At 41.0% G+C, this 17,865-nt stretch overlaps 1 protein-coding gene across 1 annotated transcript in view; it reads right to left on the bottom strand.

The window, feature by feature from the left end:
• Positions 1–1,423: 1,423 nt before the first annotated feature.
• Positions 1,424–17,865, bottom strand: part of LOC145440919 (HEAT repeat-containing protein 5B-like) — a 41,391-nt gene continuing 24,949 nt past the window's right edge. The window contains exons 28-42 of the mRNA XM_080318692.1: positions 17,496–17,573; positions 16,595–16,759; positions 16,450–16,536; positions 15,784–15,961; positions 15,141–15,326; positions 14,791–14,918; positions 13,963–14,095; positions 10,833–10,971; positions 10,153–10,271; positions 9,508–9,638; positions 8,930–9,041; positions 7,712–7,860; positions 6,237–6,447; positions 2,672–2,796; positions 1,424–1,812 (exon numbers count right to left, since the gene is read on the bottom strand). Coding sequence (XP_080174818.1) covers positions 1,591–1,812; positions 2,672–2,796; positions 6,237–6,447; positions 7,712–7,860; positions 8,930–9,041; positions 9,508–9,638; positions 10,153–10,271; positions 10,833–10,971; positions 13,963–14,095; positions 14,791–14,918; positions 15,141–15,326; positions 15,784–15,961; positions 16,450–16,536; positions 16,595–16,759; positions 17,496–17,573 — 2,163 coding nt within the window. The 3' untranslated portion in view covers positions 1,424–1,590. The remainder of the gene's footprint in view (positions 1,813–2,671; positions 2,797–6,236; positions 6,448–7,711; positions 7,861–8,929; positions 9,042–9,507; positions 9,639–10,152; positions 10,272–10,832; positions 10,972–13,962; positions 14,096–14,790; positions 14,919–15,140; positions 15,327–15,783; positions 15,962–16,449; positions 16,537–16,594; positions 16,760–17,495; positions 17,574–17,865) is intronic.

The following is a 17,865-nucleotide window of genomic DNA, read 5'->3' as shown; positions in this document are numbered from 1 at the left end:
TTGCGGATCAACAATTTATACAATGTTGGTTGCAATTCTCTGCTAGTTACTGACAATTACCCGTGTCAGTCGAAAATATTCTGGTTTATTTTAATAAGAGCAAACTATTTAATGTATATTGAACACTTTAACGCAAGAATTCATGTTAGTTAGACAGCTTACGGGAAGCCGCAGACAGAAAGATGCATTCAACGATTGATTCAGCCCAATAGGGAATAAAAACGATTCGTACACGAGTATGACTGAATAGATTGAACTCGCGAATTTCACCGAATCGAACGGAAAATATTATCTCCTTGAATATTCAATCCAACGTCGGGCCCGCTGTGATACGCGGTAAGTACAGAAACATTACTGAACGATGGGTAACCCAGGAGAAATAAAACACAATCAATAATAATAACTCGTCGACAATTGCAGAGAAACGGAGGCCCGCGTCACACCGGGTCCGCTGTGCGACCAGACTAAAACCAGCATTTAAAAGCGCAACGCACACACAATGAACAAAATCATCACATAAAAAGCGGAACATGATACCGTAACACGCAAAGGGCGTCTCAATCATAGCGCCGAGCGCCCAAATCTGAATCGAGTATTCCCTCTAACGGTCCGAGTAGAGATGGTTTTTCGAGTACTGAAATCACACATTCCTTGGCATTAGGAGTTAATTTATCAACGGAAATCATAGTTTGATTTAAATTTCCACTGTAGAAGGCGGTAAAAACCTCGATTGGTCGTATTGCAGGGTGCGAAACATGTAGCACAAAGCAAATAACTTATTTTTCCGGATCCCGGCGATTCACTGATAAAAATTGTTAGGTTGCCTGAAAATACGCTGATCACCGAATTTGGCTCAATTCCAACCTGTATACGCTGACGCAGAGCCAAATAAAATTTTTAAATTCATTATAAAAATGAAAAAAATTGTTTTTCAAATTTTACTGTCAACCCCATAAAATTGTTTAGCTGTCTACAAAATCGATGCGAAACAAATTTGACGCAATTCCAACCAGTACAAGCGAAGTTATATGCTATTTTTGCAAATCGAAAACTTTCAGCTGCGATAACTTGACTTCTACGAGTTGGAATTGCGTCATATTTGTAGACGGCTCAACAATTTCGTGGCGTTGACCGTAAAATTTGAATTTTTTTTCTTCATTTTTTTATAGTAAATTCGAAAATTTCGATCGCCTCTGCGTGCCGGCGTAAACTAGTTGGAATCGAGCAAAATTTTGTGTTTATTTTGGCAACCTAATAATTTAAACAGTGAATCCCCGGGATCAGGAAAAACACTTGGTTTTTAATAACCCTACTATGCACGTTAGTTGGAATAATGTTTCTGTGAAGTCGTGATCAACCTACAGCATTGTCATAAAGTGCAATGGAATAAAATATCAAATTATATTCAATGTGACATTGTATTCTTTGCGGTGGCACAAAAGATACATAGTCGTACTTCCCACATCGTTCGTACTGCGATACTCAAATACTTGACTTCGAGTCGAATACTCGATTCAGAGCGAATCACTTGGCACTCAATTTTGCCCGGCCATACTAAATCACTTGACAAGGGATAGCCGTCTGAAAGAATCACTTGCCGCCGAAATTGGAAAAGTCCATCTTCAGCTTTATGCTGGGCTGAGCGTTGGCCCTGGCTTCGCGAGCGGCCAGAAGCTCTTTGCGTTTCATTTCTTGGTGTTTCTTGAGCTCGCTGCTGCGTTGGTTGGCGCGTATCGCGGACTCCAGCTTGGCTTTCACGGCCGGGTCTTCGGCGAGCACGGCGCGGAACTCTTCGGGGTGCTTGTGACCCACCTAAAGACCCGCGACACAGGTGAGAAAAGCGGGGGGGGGGGGGGGGCGTGCCAGTTTTGATTGCGGAAGACCCAACCAACGAGAAACCGCCAGCGCGAATCAGTCAAGTCAATTTTGGAGCAATAAACTATGAAATGACTTGAGTCAAGTCACATTTTTGAGTGAATTTGACTTGACTCATGTGTTTTCAAAGCGACTCGGGTGGCATAGCTAAATTATAAGATTTGCCACCGTAAATACTATTTTGTCGAATCCAAAATTTTCCACTCCAACAACATTGCTTCTACGGGTTGGAATTAGCCAAATTTGTTTTGCATCATTTTTTCAGACGAGAAAACCATTTCTTCCGGACGGTAGCCAGCAGAGTTGCAACCAAGTCACAAGGTTCCAAGTCACAAGTTAATCTCACTTTTGCAATTTTGACTCGAGTCAAGTCGAGTCATTTTCGATTCACCACCGAGTCAAGTCCGAGTCCAAGTCATTGACTTCACCGTACGATATTGAGATCAAGACATTCTCATATCACTTCTGTGGAACTCGTGGTTGATATGGAAGGCACTCATAACATGCTACTTCTTACTCTATAAATATTCAAACAGATAAAATAGGGTTTGTGTGCCTAATGTTCAAGTATCGGACCTGATATACGAGACTTGAATCAAGTACTATTGAAAGTCTCGAGTCAGTAAAATTCGAAAAAAGGAGTAATTTGAACAAGGAACAACCCTAGGATGACCTTCATTCATATGTTACATAATTGAAAACAGCGCACAAATATTCGGTGTATCTGTGGAATTAGAGGCAGTGATAAGTACACAGGGATTCGCAGAAATCTAAAACAGAAAAGAGCTGCTCAGACCTGCGTGAGATACTGAAGCGCGCATTCGTGGAGTTGCCGTTTCGTTTGAGACGAATCACCGAGCGTGTCGCCCTCCAACAAAAACACGACCAGCACGTTCACGTAAATATCGATGATAAGTTGCCCTGTAATAACATCGCAATCGCAATGACAAAGCTTAGCAAACATCAAAACGGTATTTCCCCACCTCTGCACACAAACACACAACCAGAGTCGGACAACTACAATATTTTCATTTTTTGGAAATTCACACATTTTCAGCAACTACTTGAGAATTGGAAAGGACATTGGATATCAACAATCGTGACGTCATATTTGGTGGTAGAAATTGATATACGATGTTTTTTTCAACTCTTGTTGCTGACGATTACCCCTGACGAGTGTCAGCCGCAAACATTCGGGTTCATTTCAATAGATCATTATATTATCCGAATGTAGCAGCACTGCATTGGTGACGAGTTCAGGCAAAAATGCGCCCCTCCAACTTTTAGGCATTACGACCAGTGGCGTATCCAGGGGGGGTTTTAGGGGGTCGGAACCCCCCCCCCTTTTCAAAATCCTAAAAATTGATGTCAAATATAGCCTCTAATATTTGCTAATTTATTAGTTTAACATATTCGTTTTTACGTATGAGAAGGCGAATATGGCGTCTTAATGTTATTTAAGGGGACTAACACCCCTACAAAATATTGGAATTATGCGCCGAATTAGTCGAAAGGATAAAATAGGTCATTATAATTCGCTAATTCCATACGAATTCTGCACTTGTTCAGCTACATTTCAGCTGTGGCAATTGCCGACGTTCTCAACTTTCTTCCCTCGATTTCTCTCTCGCCTTGCTAAAACGAGAGACTCATTTTAGGAAAATCTATTCTAATTGGCCGACGCGATACGTAATTGCAAAGCCGAAGTTGTCGGCAATCAACATCGCTCGCGAATTCGCTGCACCTGCTCCCTTGAAATCCTAATTAAGAATTGCACGCAGCGGCGTGTTGATTGATCAGCGAGACGCAGACACGACGGCACCAGTACGACAATGCTATTCTCAAATCCACATTGTATTCGCGATTATTGGCGAGAAATGGCCTAGGATTGACATTCACATTTCAAAATACAAGCCTAGCAATCCACGTTCCCGATTGTTAGGTGGCTTGCTGTCGTCCAAATACAGGCCTATGTTGTCGCTGAACGGGAGAATTGAGTAGGCCTAGTAGTAAAGCCTAATTATATCGGCTGACAAGTTTCTCTGTCGATCAAGGTATTATCCCAGTGTGTACTCTGTATTAGTTGACTGACTTGCGTGCTTGCAATTAGGGTCTAATTATCTTCGCGCGTACTACACGCTCAGCCGTATGGCTAGTAAAGCCATCGAAAAGCACACATTCGTGTACGACGTACACTGTTCACACCACACCTCTCTGTGGCGATCGCCCTCGTTTATGCTACCGCCCTATTCCGCGCTTGTTCGTCCGCTGCGATACTACCGACCGTGCGCATAATATCGTCAAAACCCAACAAAATCGCGCATCTCTGACCGGAACTAGGCGCTTGAAGACGGGCGGCATTTGCCGGCTCATGACTAAATGTGAGCATTTACGAATTTCTTTCAATCAGACCATAAAAGAATCGCGATTTTCAGGCAATGTCCGTATCGTATTCGTACATCTCCCACTCACCGCAAATCTCTGTTTATTATTAAACTATAATGTATTAAATATTCGCCAGGGCGTGAGACGAGTGATCGTAATGATGACGTCACAATAGCCAATTTCGTAACGCAAAACCCCCCCCTCTTTCGCGCTCTGGATACGCGCCTGATTACGACGCATACGCATTCAATGCGTAATCAAGGATAATCATGACGTTGCATTATTCTTCAATAAATTTTGCCCTCCCAAAAACGTCCATCTTCTACACCAGTGTTTTCTACACATTTCAGATAGCGAACAAAATCTGAGTTTTAGTGGCGTCTCGCAACCCAAGCCTCACACACCAAAAAATGCATAGGCGCGTAGCCAGGGGGGGGGGTTTCGGGGGTCGGTACTCCCTCCTTTTGAAACGCGAAACCCCCCTCGATTCATTTCAATATTTCGTCGATCGGTAGCACTAGGTAATTTGTAGCACACTCTTGCGCAATGATATCACCGATACATGATGGCCTTTTCTTGCGTCTTCTCTCGTGTGTACAGTACATGCGAGAGGGCTTTTTTTCACGTGCGTGCAAGGGAGACAAGGTAATTATCTCGTATAATGTATTCACAGTGTCGCTGTAGTTAAGCAGTATACTCAACTTGTTGCTTTTCTGAACGCTCATAATCAATATTGATAATATCGGATGTATTGCAGTATTCACCTCACTGGCGACGCGTAATTCGTAATTGTCGGGTGGTCCGCGATCTCATCTAATCTACAACTCTATTAGGTCTATGCTTCAACAATTAGATGCTTAATCTCACGCATTCACCGATACACGGCAACACAACTTTGATCTACAATTTGACGGTTCAATATGAACAAAGAACAAAGAAGTAGCAACACGTTATCTGAAGAACACTGCATTCAAACGGCAATCTTCAATCTACGCCAACATTTTTTGCTGAATTCCTCGAGCACAGACAGGCCAGGCTTGCGCGCGGCCGCGGCCAATTGGCGACAAGCGTGTTGCCAATTAGCGAGATTTGGCTGTGCACTGCAAAAACTAACGAGACTCGATCTCGCTGAGAAGTCCTTGCTTGCCGCGCCGGCAATCGTTGCTAGCCTGATTTATCACGTCTCCAACAAGCCTAGTTCCGCTGGCTTGAAGAATCGCATCTGCAATAGGCCCGGTGCGAACTATACCATCGATGGCCTGCACATGCACAATCGCATCTGCTTTGCGTGGCGCGCACCATATCATCGTTGGCCTACACAACAATCGCATCTGCAATATGCCTGATACGAAAGATATCATCACTAGCCTAACGATCGCGTCTCTGGCCTAGCATGCTTTGGCTCCTATCTCTCGATGGATTGTATGCGAATTTGCGATTGTGATTAAAGAGTGACATCACTAAACTGAATGACATCGAATGTCCGCAATCGAACGCAAACATATGCGTACGTACATACGTAATTGATTACAAGTTGAGAAAGCTCGCGTATTTAATTGTTCGCGAGAGATCAGGGACTCGCTAATTGACAGCACTTCCGGACGCGTTGGCAAGCTTATCATACGCGTAAGTACGTCAACGCGAGGCGATTGTATAATCGTCATTTACGCATTACTTAACTCTAATGAATTGATGATATAAAAATCGAAACCCAGCCCTTTTCATTTCAATCCCCTGCCCTTATTTTTCGGCTGGCTAGTTGTCCAAGTCTGCAAGCCATGTGGTGATAACCAATTTTATGCGCGTCTAGCTTGACGGCTATAAAACCCAAATTTGACATATATTACATACATATTAAAAGATCGCCTTATACCCTTCATGACCCATGTTTGGGTAGTGACCAAACACTATACATGTACAATTGTACATGTACACCTGATATGACTCTCATACTCTACCAACTGTCACTGACTTACTTTCTTTCTCGCTTTCTTTGGACACGAGCAGGTCTAACAGCTTGAAGCACTCGAGCGCCACGCTCATGGCGTCTTGCTCGCATGCGGACCCGGCGATTTCCGTCGTCGCGTTGATGACAAACGGCGTAAGTCTGGATACGAAACGTTGCGATATCTGGTTGTCGCCGAGGTTTATGATGGAAGGGAGGACCTGCACGCATTTCAGCTGCACCTAAAAAGCAAAAATGACAAGCATGCTAAAAATGGTCAGAGGTCGCCAGAAACATCGCAGATTCCAGGGCCGCTAAGAATGTGTTCGTGAAAAGCTTAAAAATTTTGAGTGGCTATGGATTTTTTCGAACATAAACCATAGGTGGTTAGTTAGGGCAGTTCAGAAATAACTTTTTTTCCGGACTTCGGGGATTCACTGATTAAGTTTTTAGGTTGCCTAAAAAAATAGCTGCGCACCAAATTTGCCGGGTTGTAATGACTCAAGTCACGATTTTCTGATGACTCGAATTGACTCGAGTCATTTTATCAAAATACGGAATTGACTCGACTCGAGTCAACCTGTGAATTGACTCGACTTGGACTCGAGTCATTGCGAACCTAATCATATGACGCGAGACTCGACGGCCAAGACCGATATTTCATTGTAATTTCGAAGAATAGTAATGTAACCACACAATTGGGATTTCGTCTATTGGTACCGGTACTTGTAAATGCGACCAGAAACTGCTAAAAGTGAGGAACATTAGTATATTATAATGCGAACCATTCGATATCACCAAACAGAGTTATAAAATGCGGGTTTAACAAGACTTTAACTGGAAACTCAGCAGTCACCATAATGACTTGGACTCGACCTCTGCTCGCCGACTTGGACTCGGACTCGGAATTGACTCGGTGGTGACCCGTAAATGACTCGACTTGACTCGAGTCAAAACTATAAAAGTGAGATTGACTCGTGACTCGGAGTATTGTGACTTAGTTACAACCCTGCAGATTTGACTCGATTTCAACTGGTAGATGTGAACGCACAAGAGTCTGAAAATGTCGAATTCATTATAAAAAGCATAAAATAGATTTCAAATTTTACTGTCAACCCCATGAAATTATTGAGCTGTATTGGAGAGATCAGAGGCAAAGAGACCTGCTGCGAAAGTTCAAGTTCAGGCCAGCGACCGAATTAGTTCATTTGCAATTCAGTTCGGATACTTGTTAGTTGTGTTTTAGTAAGTCAATTGTGGTTAAACAGGTTGTTAGTTCAAGTTTCAGTTGCGAGTTTTGAAAAGCCAATAATTCCAGTTCTAGTTCTGGTTGCAAGTTTTCAAAAGTGAATAGTTCCACTTGCGAGGTTTGAAAAGTGTGTGATTTTAGTTCCAACTCTGGTTGCGAGTTTTGAAAAGTGAGTAGTTCTAGTTCTAGATGCGCATTTCGAAAATCCAGTACTTTGTAGAGGTCTGTCACCCCGCCGTACAAAATGAAATGCTTACTTTGGCGTCTCTGCTCACAAGAGCCGATTCGAACAGATCCAGAATCTTGTCGAGAATCGTAGAATTCTTACACACCGCGCTCGGCGCCGACAATAAAAACAAAGACACGCACACGAGGACGCATCCGACGTCTTTCTTTTCGCCGTTTTCTGAAAGAGAAACATGAGAGGCTGCCGGGAGGTAGACTTGGACAGCTGAAAAATTCTCGGCTTTTCCAAATTGAGCTGGAATTAGAACTACAGCTACACAGTTTCTTTCAAATTAGTCCACAAATTAGATCACAATTCTCCAAATCAGATTACAATTAGAATTATAGCTACACAGTTTCCGTCAAATTAGAGAGAATTAGAATAATAGCTATTTTTTTTTACTAAATTAGACTAAAATTTGAATTATAACTATACAGTTTCCGCCAACTTAGACAGAATTAGAATTATAGCTAGTTTTTTTTTACTTAATTAGATTACGATTTTCCAAATTAGATTACAATTAGAATTATAGCTACACAGTTTCCATCAAATTAGACAGAATTAGAATTATAGCTAGTTTTTTTTACTAAATTAGACTAAAATTTGAATTATAACTGTACAGTTTCCGCCAACTTGGACAGAATTAGAATTATAGCTAGTTTTTTACTAAATTAGACTAGAATTAGAATTATAACTATACAGTTTCCGCCAACTTGGACAGAATTAGAATTATAGCTAGTTTTTTACTGAATTAGACTAGAATTAGAATTATAACTACACAGTGTCTTCCAAATTGGATTAGAATTACAGCTACCGTTTTTCCCAAATTAGACTAGAAACTAGAACAATAACTACAGTGTTTTCCAAATGAGATTTGAATTATAGCTACCGTTTTCCCAAATTTAACTAGGACTAGAATTATAACTACAGTGTTTTCCAAATGAGATTAGAATTTCTGAATTTGCGAAAACTCCGTCATCGAATGTTCATAGTTCAATTCATACCAAATCACAGCAAATATCTGTACACCAAGTTAGATTCACACCATACAGTTTTCCTGTAGAGCTTTCAGGAAAACCAAACATCTGATTAGGATTAAAATTAAATCATAAACATTTCACAAATTAGATTGGAATTAGAATTAGAGCAAAGAAACCTGTCACAAATTACACTCGAACTAGATTACCGGCATTTCGCTCTAATTAGCCTAAAAAATATGCCGTGAGAGGACAGCTATATTAGGACTCACGTGTATTGGCGAAGTCTAAAACAGTAACTAAACAGCTTTGAAGAATTTTGGTCCATTCCGACGACGAGTCTTCGTGCTTCGAAAACGGAGATAGAATGACGCTTCGAATTACCTGCGCAGAGGTTACATCACCGTCAGACACGGCAACAGTGTGTCCTATTCTAGGCATACTACTAGGATTGGGCAAAATCGAGGTCCCAAGTGATTTGGCTTCAAGTCAAGCATTTGAGATTCGCTCATCACGATGTCATAACGCTATGAAAGAAAAGTCCAAATATGTGCCTTTTCTGCGACCAGAATATAATGCAAGCTCTACAGGATATTAAAGATAGCTAATGAACTATTTCACTGCACTTGTGACAACGAGTCATGTTTCGAGATGCGATTGTTGATGTACAATGTTCTTTCCAATGCTCTACTAGTCGCTGACGATTACCCCTGACGAGTGTCAGCCAAAAATATTCGGGTTCATTTCAATATGAATATATGATTTAAAACAAAAATTCGTGACTTCACTGGGGGTGAAATAAGAAATGTCGTTCGCAGTAAACCAAATAACATTGCGATATGTCTCAAACCTGAAGTACGGTCGAACTCATTTTGGTGAACGTTAAATTGGCGGGTGAATCGTCGTGTTTCGCGAACGACACGCATTCTTTCAAAACGCCAGTCAACAGCATCAAGGCAGTTGGAAGAACGATAACGGAAGCTAAAAAAGAGAATATGTAGATAGTGTCAGCTTTATCATTCTCCTGCCAGGGTTACACAGCGGCTTCTACTGTATATCGATAGACAATTGACTAAATAAACAAGGCCAGAGTTCGAGTCATAGTGTTGAGACAGTAGTCTGATTCCAAGTCATGGTCATGGAGTCAAGTCAGGTCATGCTAAACTCACTTTTTTAAAATTGGGGATATCGGATGCCCCGCATTGATATATACCCATTTTGCTCACATTTAACATGTTTATTCAATCAGGTAAAACACCCGACAATCGAGAAAGGCAACCAAAATATATGTCTTAAATCAAATCTCGAGTGACAAGTAATTGGTAGAATCATTCGCAATATACAAAGTCACTGAAGAAGTGTCGAATCAGTTTCCATATTTAAGAAAATTACTCGAGTCAAGTCGAGTCATTAAGATATCGCGACTCGAGTCATTACAACCCTGCTAAAACGACACAAGAGCTCGTCCTGCACGAAAGAGAAAAACTCTCCCCACCTTTAGGCGAACAAAGCGAGACGGCTTGATTGACGAGATTGAGCGCCGACGAAATCAAAGCCGCATTGTCGTCCGTAATCGCCTTTGCGTCACGTTTGCCGACGCGCGAATTTTGATTCCTGCACGAGAAAAACAAGGTTTGTGTGGGATAACAAAATCGCATGCCTGAGTGATTCGATTCCAAATATAGTATGAGGGTTCGAGTGGAGTCCGAGTATCACTTATTAACACGTCATTACAGTATGAGTGATGTGGAAAGTACAAATATGTACCTTTTGTGCGACCACAAATGCTAATTATAACGCTAATTCTACATCACATTAAAGATACTTTGGTATTTTTTCGACCATACCTATTTCATTGCACTTTGCGACAATGTTGTGGGTTGATCACGACTTCACAGGTATGTCATTTCTATTAACATGGTAGCTTTGTACTACATGTTTCGTATGCTACGATAAGACCAATCAAGGTTTGAAGGCTTCCACATTGAGAAATAATATCTAAACTATAATTATTGTTATTAAATTAACTCTTAGTGACAAGGAAAGTATAATTTTAGTACTTGAAACAATCATTTCTCAGTACTCGACTCAATCCTTAGAATTAATACTCCATTCAGATTCGAGCACTCAAACCGTTGTGCCCAGCCTTAGTAGGCACAGTCCGGCAAGGTCTACCTGAACGTGGGGTTGATCGAGGGAAACTGCCGCACCAGGACGCACATGCACACTTCCAGCGTGGCGAAAACTGTCGATTTCCCTTGACGGATGCGGCCGTCCGCGCCGCCTTCTCCAGATTCGGAAGGGTCTGCACCGCCTGGAAAATTGCAAAAAATTAGCCCTACGGAAAGAAATTTTCCTGGATTTTCAAATTGCGACGTTGAATTGTTGTATCCGCGAATGCAGTCATGATTTCTACTTTGAAATTTGAATTGGAAATCTAAAACGACTGGTAAGGATTATTTCGGGATTAAAACGATTTAGGAATAGGAATATTTTTGTCGTTGACGTTCTTGCGGCATATACACCGCCTCATGATATACACACACACACGATCTGCGCATATGCATGTCATGAGTGCATGATGTGCATCAGACATGGGGTGATTACTTCATGAATGTAATCGATTGCGATTACGATTACTTCTGAATGACGCGATTACGATTACGATTACGATTACAGCAAAATCAGGAAGTAGTCGATTACGATTACATTGGAAAAGTAATCACGATTACTCACGATTACATTTATTTTGCGTCTTAGAGATTATATTGGGAGACAATATATGGATTGCGCCGAAAAGGCCTAATGAGATAACAAACTTCCTTTAAAATGATGCGTCATTTGCTTGTTACGTCATAATGTACATATTGCCCATTTTTATAGTGGACGATTTATCGCACCCAACGATTTGCATTCTTACCAGGTCCCTGACTGCCGCACCCCAAATTTCCCAATAGGGTGGGGAGCGAGCTCGAAGGGGACTCAAAAGTATTTGGTAAACCAACATATATTATAGAGTATTTTCGAGAGATTTAATTAACTTGAAAATTGTGTTTTTTCAAGTTGTAGAAGTATGCCATATTTGTGTAAGTGCTTTCGAAAAAACATGTTGTATGAGCCTACGGACAATTGCCACTCGATTTAGCCGACATACATCGATATAGGAGGGTTAGAACTCCTCAAAATAGTCGGTTCAACAGTTATATTAAAGATATTTCGTCAAAGTAGCTATATTTACCCTATATTTTCAATTGTCAATGTCAATCCACATTCGTGACTTATTGCTTAAAAAAGAAACAATAAAAAACATGGGGCCTTCTTTTAAACATGTTCGCTTTAAATTGATTTTTGTTTTAAAAGCAACCCTAACTTATAGTGATAGGGATTTAGGTTCCAGTCAGTAACGTGCCACGACACACCAAAAGACATATGCAGTTTCCACCAACACGCGACTTCACGAATTGTGCTACTAAAGAAATACCTTGGCCGAAACTTAGGGTATGTGCCCATTGTCAATAGCCGCGCTGGGTGGGCCTGACCAATAGTCTGATCCTTTCAATCTGAGTCCACAATGCAAATGCCACTCCTGGGCACCAACAGAGCATTATAGACATGACAATTTGTGTGTGCGTCTCACGAAAGTTTTTTCTTTCAGTCTGCTACGTTTGGGATACAACAATATCTTTTGATTATATAACAGACCGGAGGCCATGAATTAAGAACATACACTAAAGTAATTATAACAAGATACCAGACGTAAATCTGACCATCGGGGGCAGAGAGAGGATTAAAAATTTATGATAATATAATGTAATTACCAATGTTATTGACGGCATTCAATCCTCAACTTGAAAATATCACCCTATGGGGACCAAAAACCAACGTTTGGACTGGGGGACGAATTGCTGTTTAGGTTCTGATTCTAGCAATATCCCACGCTAACATGATATATAAGCCCATGGCTATGACGGCAGGTCCCTATGTTGAGTAAAGAATAGTGAAATAACGAAGGGCTCCAGTTTCAAGTAGAGTCATATGAGAATAAGATGAAGAGAACATAAAACTCTGCCTTCAACTTAATACAGATAATGTATTGCAAGCTGCCGTTTCGAGAAACGGCAAAAACGGCTCGGTTATGATATATATCAGTAGCTGTTGATGTTTAATGCTTCGTTTTATTTGACGAGTACAAAATTTCAAATCTTTGTCCGGTGTACGTACGTACTACATAGGCCTACTGCTCGCCAATCAGCAACGGTCAAACTGCGTTTAACTAAGCATAAACAAACATCAATACACAAGTTACTATTTTATACTAGGCAAGTGGTGATTTATTATCCTGCTGCGAGGCACTATATGGCGTGTGGAACGAGTTGATAAGCTGATAAACAGCACGGCGGGTGTTCTTACAATCACGCTAATGTACGTACATTAATATCTATTTACTGTGGATGCTTGCTACGCATTGACTAGCAAAGCTAATAGGCTACTTCTGACGTAATAATGAGCAATGGCATTTGAAAACCAGACGTTTGTGCTATCACGTAACTGGCATAACATCTCTTCCGTCTTCAAGAGTATTTAGTTCATTTCATAGTCCTTGTACAAATAAAAAGTAATCGTTCTTTAACAAAGAAATCGATTAGATATTGGAAGTAGTCGATTACGATTACGATTACTTCGGAATTTTCTCGAATGTAATCGATTGCGATTACGATTACTCCAAAATGCTGTAATCGTCGTAATCGATTACGATTACTAATCGCGATTACCCCATGTCTGATGTGCATATGCCGCTAAACAAGGAAGGTGCCGATATAGCCTCGCGAGGGTTTACAAGTCTTTAGTTTGCAAATGTTAGTGAACTGGAGCAGCGTCCTTGCCAATCGTACAGGAGCAGAAATGGCCAGTAACAAAGTACTTGTAATTTTTCAGAGCATCCGATTTAAATAACGCCTACTTGGATCGCCTGCTCCAGCGGCTCTCTTTTCGCGTTACTTTATTTTCTACAGCTTTTCAGCTAAATCTACTTGCTTATAAAACTTTGTATCATTAAAAGTAGAAACTAGTTTTGGGATGTGTTTATATAACGCTCATTGAAAGTTAGTCGCATCAAGTTGAGTAAAGTCCTGAGCACCAATATTGCAGTCCGAAGAATACCGAAAAATATGTGCTTTAAGATCCAGAGCACGGCTTGCTGTGCAATAACAATGGTCACTGCGACGTTTGATATGGAAAGTAGAATAGAATGCCCACGAGATTCATCAAGACCTATGAAATGTACACACTAATCAACAATATTTACCATCAGGGTATATTCCTTCTTTCGCCGCTTGCACCACTTTTTCGACAACGGCCAGCACCTTAATTTGGCTGGCTACGTTCTCCCTCGTCAGTAACAGCCGGTGCATCACATTCAGCATCTCGATACCAAGTTCCTGTCATACGAATTTAAGTGAGAAAATATGCAGTAAGCTGAAATTTTGTGCCTACATAAAATATTATCCTACGAAACATATTTTGCAGGGTTGTAATGACTCGGGCCATTTTTTCAAATGCGTAAAATGACTCGACGCGAGTCAATTTGCGTATTGACTCGATTTGTACTCGAGTCATTGTGCATGACTCAAAGCAAGTCATATGGCTCGAGACTAGGACGGGCATGACAGACATTTCATTGTAACTTCGAAGAATAGTACACATGATTGGTGTTTCGTATATCATTCCTGATACTTGGAAAATAGGGCCAGAAACTGTTAGGACTGAAAAAAATTACGATATTATGAATGCGAGCCTTCTATATCACTCGAGCAGAGCTGAATAAAGTGGGTTAAACCGGATTGAACTGAAAACTGAACAATGAACATAATGACATGGACTCGGACTCTCAACTCACTGCCTTGGACTTGACTCGGTGGTGAATTGAAAATGACTCGACTTGATTTGAGTCAAAACTATAAAAGTGAGACGGACTTGTGACTCGGTACCTTGTCACTTGGTTACAACCCTGGCAATGCCATACCAATCCTTATCATATGAAATGAAATAAGAGTTGAAAAAAACAGAAAACCGATTTCCTTTTCATTTTTTTGCGGTTCGCTAAAACACTAATCACTTCGAATTCCGGTCTGACCTTATCTTTCGAGATGATATTCCTGGCCCTCTCCGTCAGCATCAGTGCGTCGAGAGCAGACAAGCACGATATCACGACCTCCAACGTTTCCGACGCTCTGGGCGAGCACAGTGTCTCGATACAAATGCCTAGAATATAACGAATCTCTAACACATAATGAATAATGACAGTATATTGAACTAATGTGATACCGGGGCTGTTCCATGCAGCTCTCATGACTCGCCCACTTACAAAAGCTATGCAAGCTTATCCCAAATCTAGTGTTTAGTTTCAAAAATGCTAAGAGACTGACTCTGCCTAAACAACTGTTCAAGAAGAAGTAAAGGTGCAGCAGCAAACAAACATCATACCCGTAAATAGATGGATTCGTTTATCAGTATCGTCATCCGCAGGCCGTTCGGTCGGCTCTTCTTCACCCGATTTGCTTTCCGCGTTGTAAAGAAGCAAAAGAGAAGCCCCGTGCACAATCGGGGGCCACGCCTTATCGTAATAGCCCCGAACGTCGGAAATCGACTCCAGAGTAAAAAACGTACCGCCTGGCAAAAACAAGTTCCATATTAATTGTGAGTTGAAAAACTAAAGGCTTTTGCGAATTAGATTAGAATTAAAATCACTGAATTTGCAAAAGAAATGGAATTAAATTGTAAAATTTTTCAGAGGTCTCACACCATTCTTACTATACAGTTTTACTGTAGCATTTCCAGGAAGACCAGAAATTAGATTAAGAATAAAACAGGGTTACCATATTTTGGAGATCTGAAAAGAGGACACCAAAATTCTCAAAAAAGAGGACAAAATCTCAAAATAGAGGACAAAACGGCGTCATCCGAGGACACTTTCAAAAAAGTGGACGTATGGTAACCCTAAGATTAAAATGAGCATGGAACCATTTCACAAATTAAATTAGAATCAGTGTACCGCCATTCCGTTCTAATCAGTTTAATTAGACAATTACAATTTTCTGATAGTTCGTGTCTGTAATTCGCCACCCACCTTTTTTCGGCATGTGACTCTGAAACTCGGCCGGCAGCCGCAACAGGGCCAGGTCGCGGAGGGCTTTCATCCACAAATTGGACAGCGACGGGAGGTACGGCTGGACCAGGGTCAGCAGACTCTCGGCGCCGTCCTTGTCGGACTCGACCTTGTCTCGTTGCGTTGCGACGATGTAAACCTGGGCCACCGAAAGAATTGATTGTAGTAAGTATTGAGAGTACAATAGTAGAAGTATTTTGAGAGTACAATAGAAGTATTGTTATAAATTTCTACTCAATTAACAGTTGAAGTATAAAATGAAGGTATAAAAAGTAGTTTCAATATTCTATATGAATTATTCAAGTGTCGTGTATCAGGACCTATTGTTGAAACACAGTCCCAGAATAAACATGTTAGGAGTGAGAAAAATGAGTATATTATAAATGCTAGGCCCTCGGTGTCAACCAAGAGTTTCACAGAAGTAAGTTGAACCCGACTTGAACTCGAGACTGAACAGTAAACATTATGACTTGGACTCAGACTCGTTGGTAAATTAAAAATGACTTGACATGACTTGAGTCTAAACTATAAAAGTCAAAAAAGTGTGACTTGTAACACGGAGACTTTAGAATTGGTTACAACCCTGGTCCAGCTCTAATGACAATGATTACTAAGAAAACCCATCACCTCAGCCCAAGCTCTCAAAACTGCGAGCGTTTCCATGGTAGTCGCGTTCTCGCTGTAAACCTGATTGTCTTTCTTTTGATCGTCGATCTGCAAATGACTTTTGTATAAAAAAGAACACTGAAAAAACTCCCAACTCTAAACTTACTTGCGACAGACTTGACACAAGCAGAGAATGAACGCGCCTGAGATCGTTTAGATCGCTGACAACGCCGCTAGCCAACCAAGCGCTACACACTTCACAAGCACGCGCCGTCACCTCATGAGATGAATCCACGGATCTGGCAAATGCAGGACGAAGGGCCGCGCCTACCTAGAATTGAAAATGAAGAAATCGATCATCACGCTGTGGACTACACCTTGCATCTTAATTGTTAAATGCAATTTCTAGACCAGCGGTTCTCAACTGGTTAGCACAGGCTGCTTTTTCCAAAAAATTCTGCTTCACTTTCCAAAACTAAAAACACGCCCTTAATGGTATGTGAAACAAGTAATATACCGTTGGATTCAGAATGTCAACGCTTAACCAACTAGGCTACGAAGCTAAGACGAGAGCAAGGCAACAGGGCGTGAATATCATTACGAAGATGAGATAACCTTAAAGACAATGTGATGATAGTATCGATCGAACTAGTGAAAGCAGTCACTAATGGCTTGTTTGAAAGTAGATATCTCTGTCGCAGTGAATAGCATGTACTTATTCGCACTAGGTATACGTTGTGGACTCCATAAAGAACTAACAAATACTTGTCTCTTTTTACAACAAGGTTATCTCGTCTTCTTGATCATATACATGCCCTGCTCTCGTCTAGCTTCGTGTCCTAGTTGGTTAGGCGTTGAAATTCTGAATCCATCGGTATATTACTTATTGGTTTCGCATCCCATTAAGGTTGTGTTTCTCAGTTTTGAAAAGGGAAGCAAAATTTTTCAATGTATTTCTATTTCTCATGTAACAAGTTTTCACCAGCAACAAAATAGCGTCCTCATATCACAGTCTAGGTCCCCGAATATATCCTATGCCAACAAATTAGCGCCAACTAAACACTTACGTTCGCTTGGAACTGCTCCAAAATGACGGCGCCCGGAAACTCCGGTTCGGGAACGTCCTTGAAGTACTTGATCACGTCCTGTAAACAAAATCTAGCATTAACTTGATAATTTATTAACGATGAACAAAACGCAGTCTTCTGCCAGGTCAGAAACCCCACGGTAAATCACACCACGCGGAGTCAATCAGACTTACTACTGGATTATTAAAATGCGCAACTAGAACTAGAACTTTCGACCTTAAATAATCAGCAGCTAGCTAAAACACAACAATCATGATTCAATTCTGAGAAGGATCTCGTACATTTTTATTTTATCGGAATCAGATTGCATATCAAAGGGACGGGGTTTCAAGTTTGAAATGGGAGAGGC

This window comes from Botryllus schlosseri, chromosome 6 (assembly GCF_051294905.1).
Source record: "Botryllus schlosseri isolate E-star chromosome 6, Bs_hap1, whole genome shotgun sequence".
In the NCBI taxonomy this organism is placed as follows: domain Eukaryota; kingdom Metazoa; phylum Chordata; class Ascidiacea; order Stolidobranchia; family Styelidae; genus Botryllus; species Botryllus schlosseri.
Note: the sequence above shows the minus strand (reverse complement) of the source record. Positions and strands in the feature narration are given on the sequence as shown.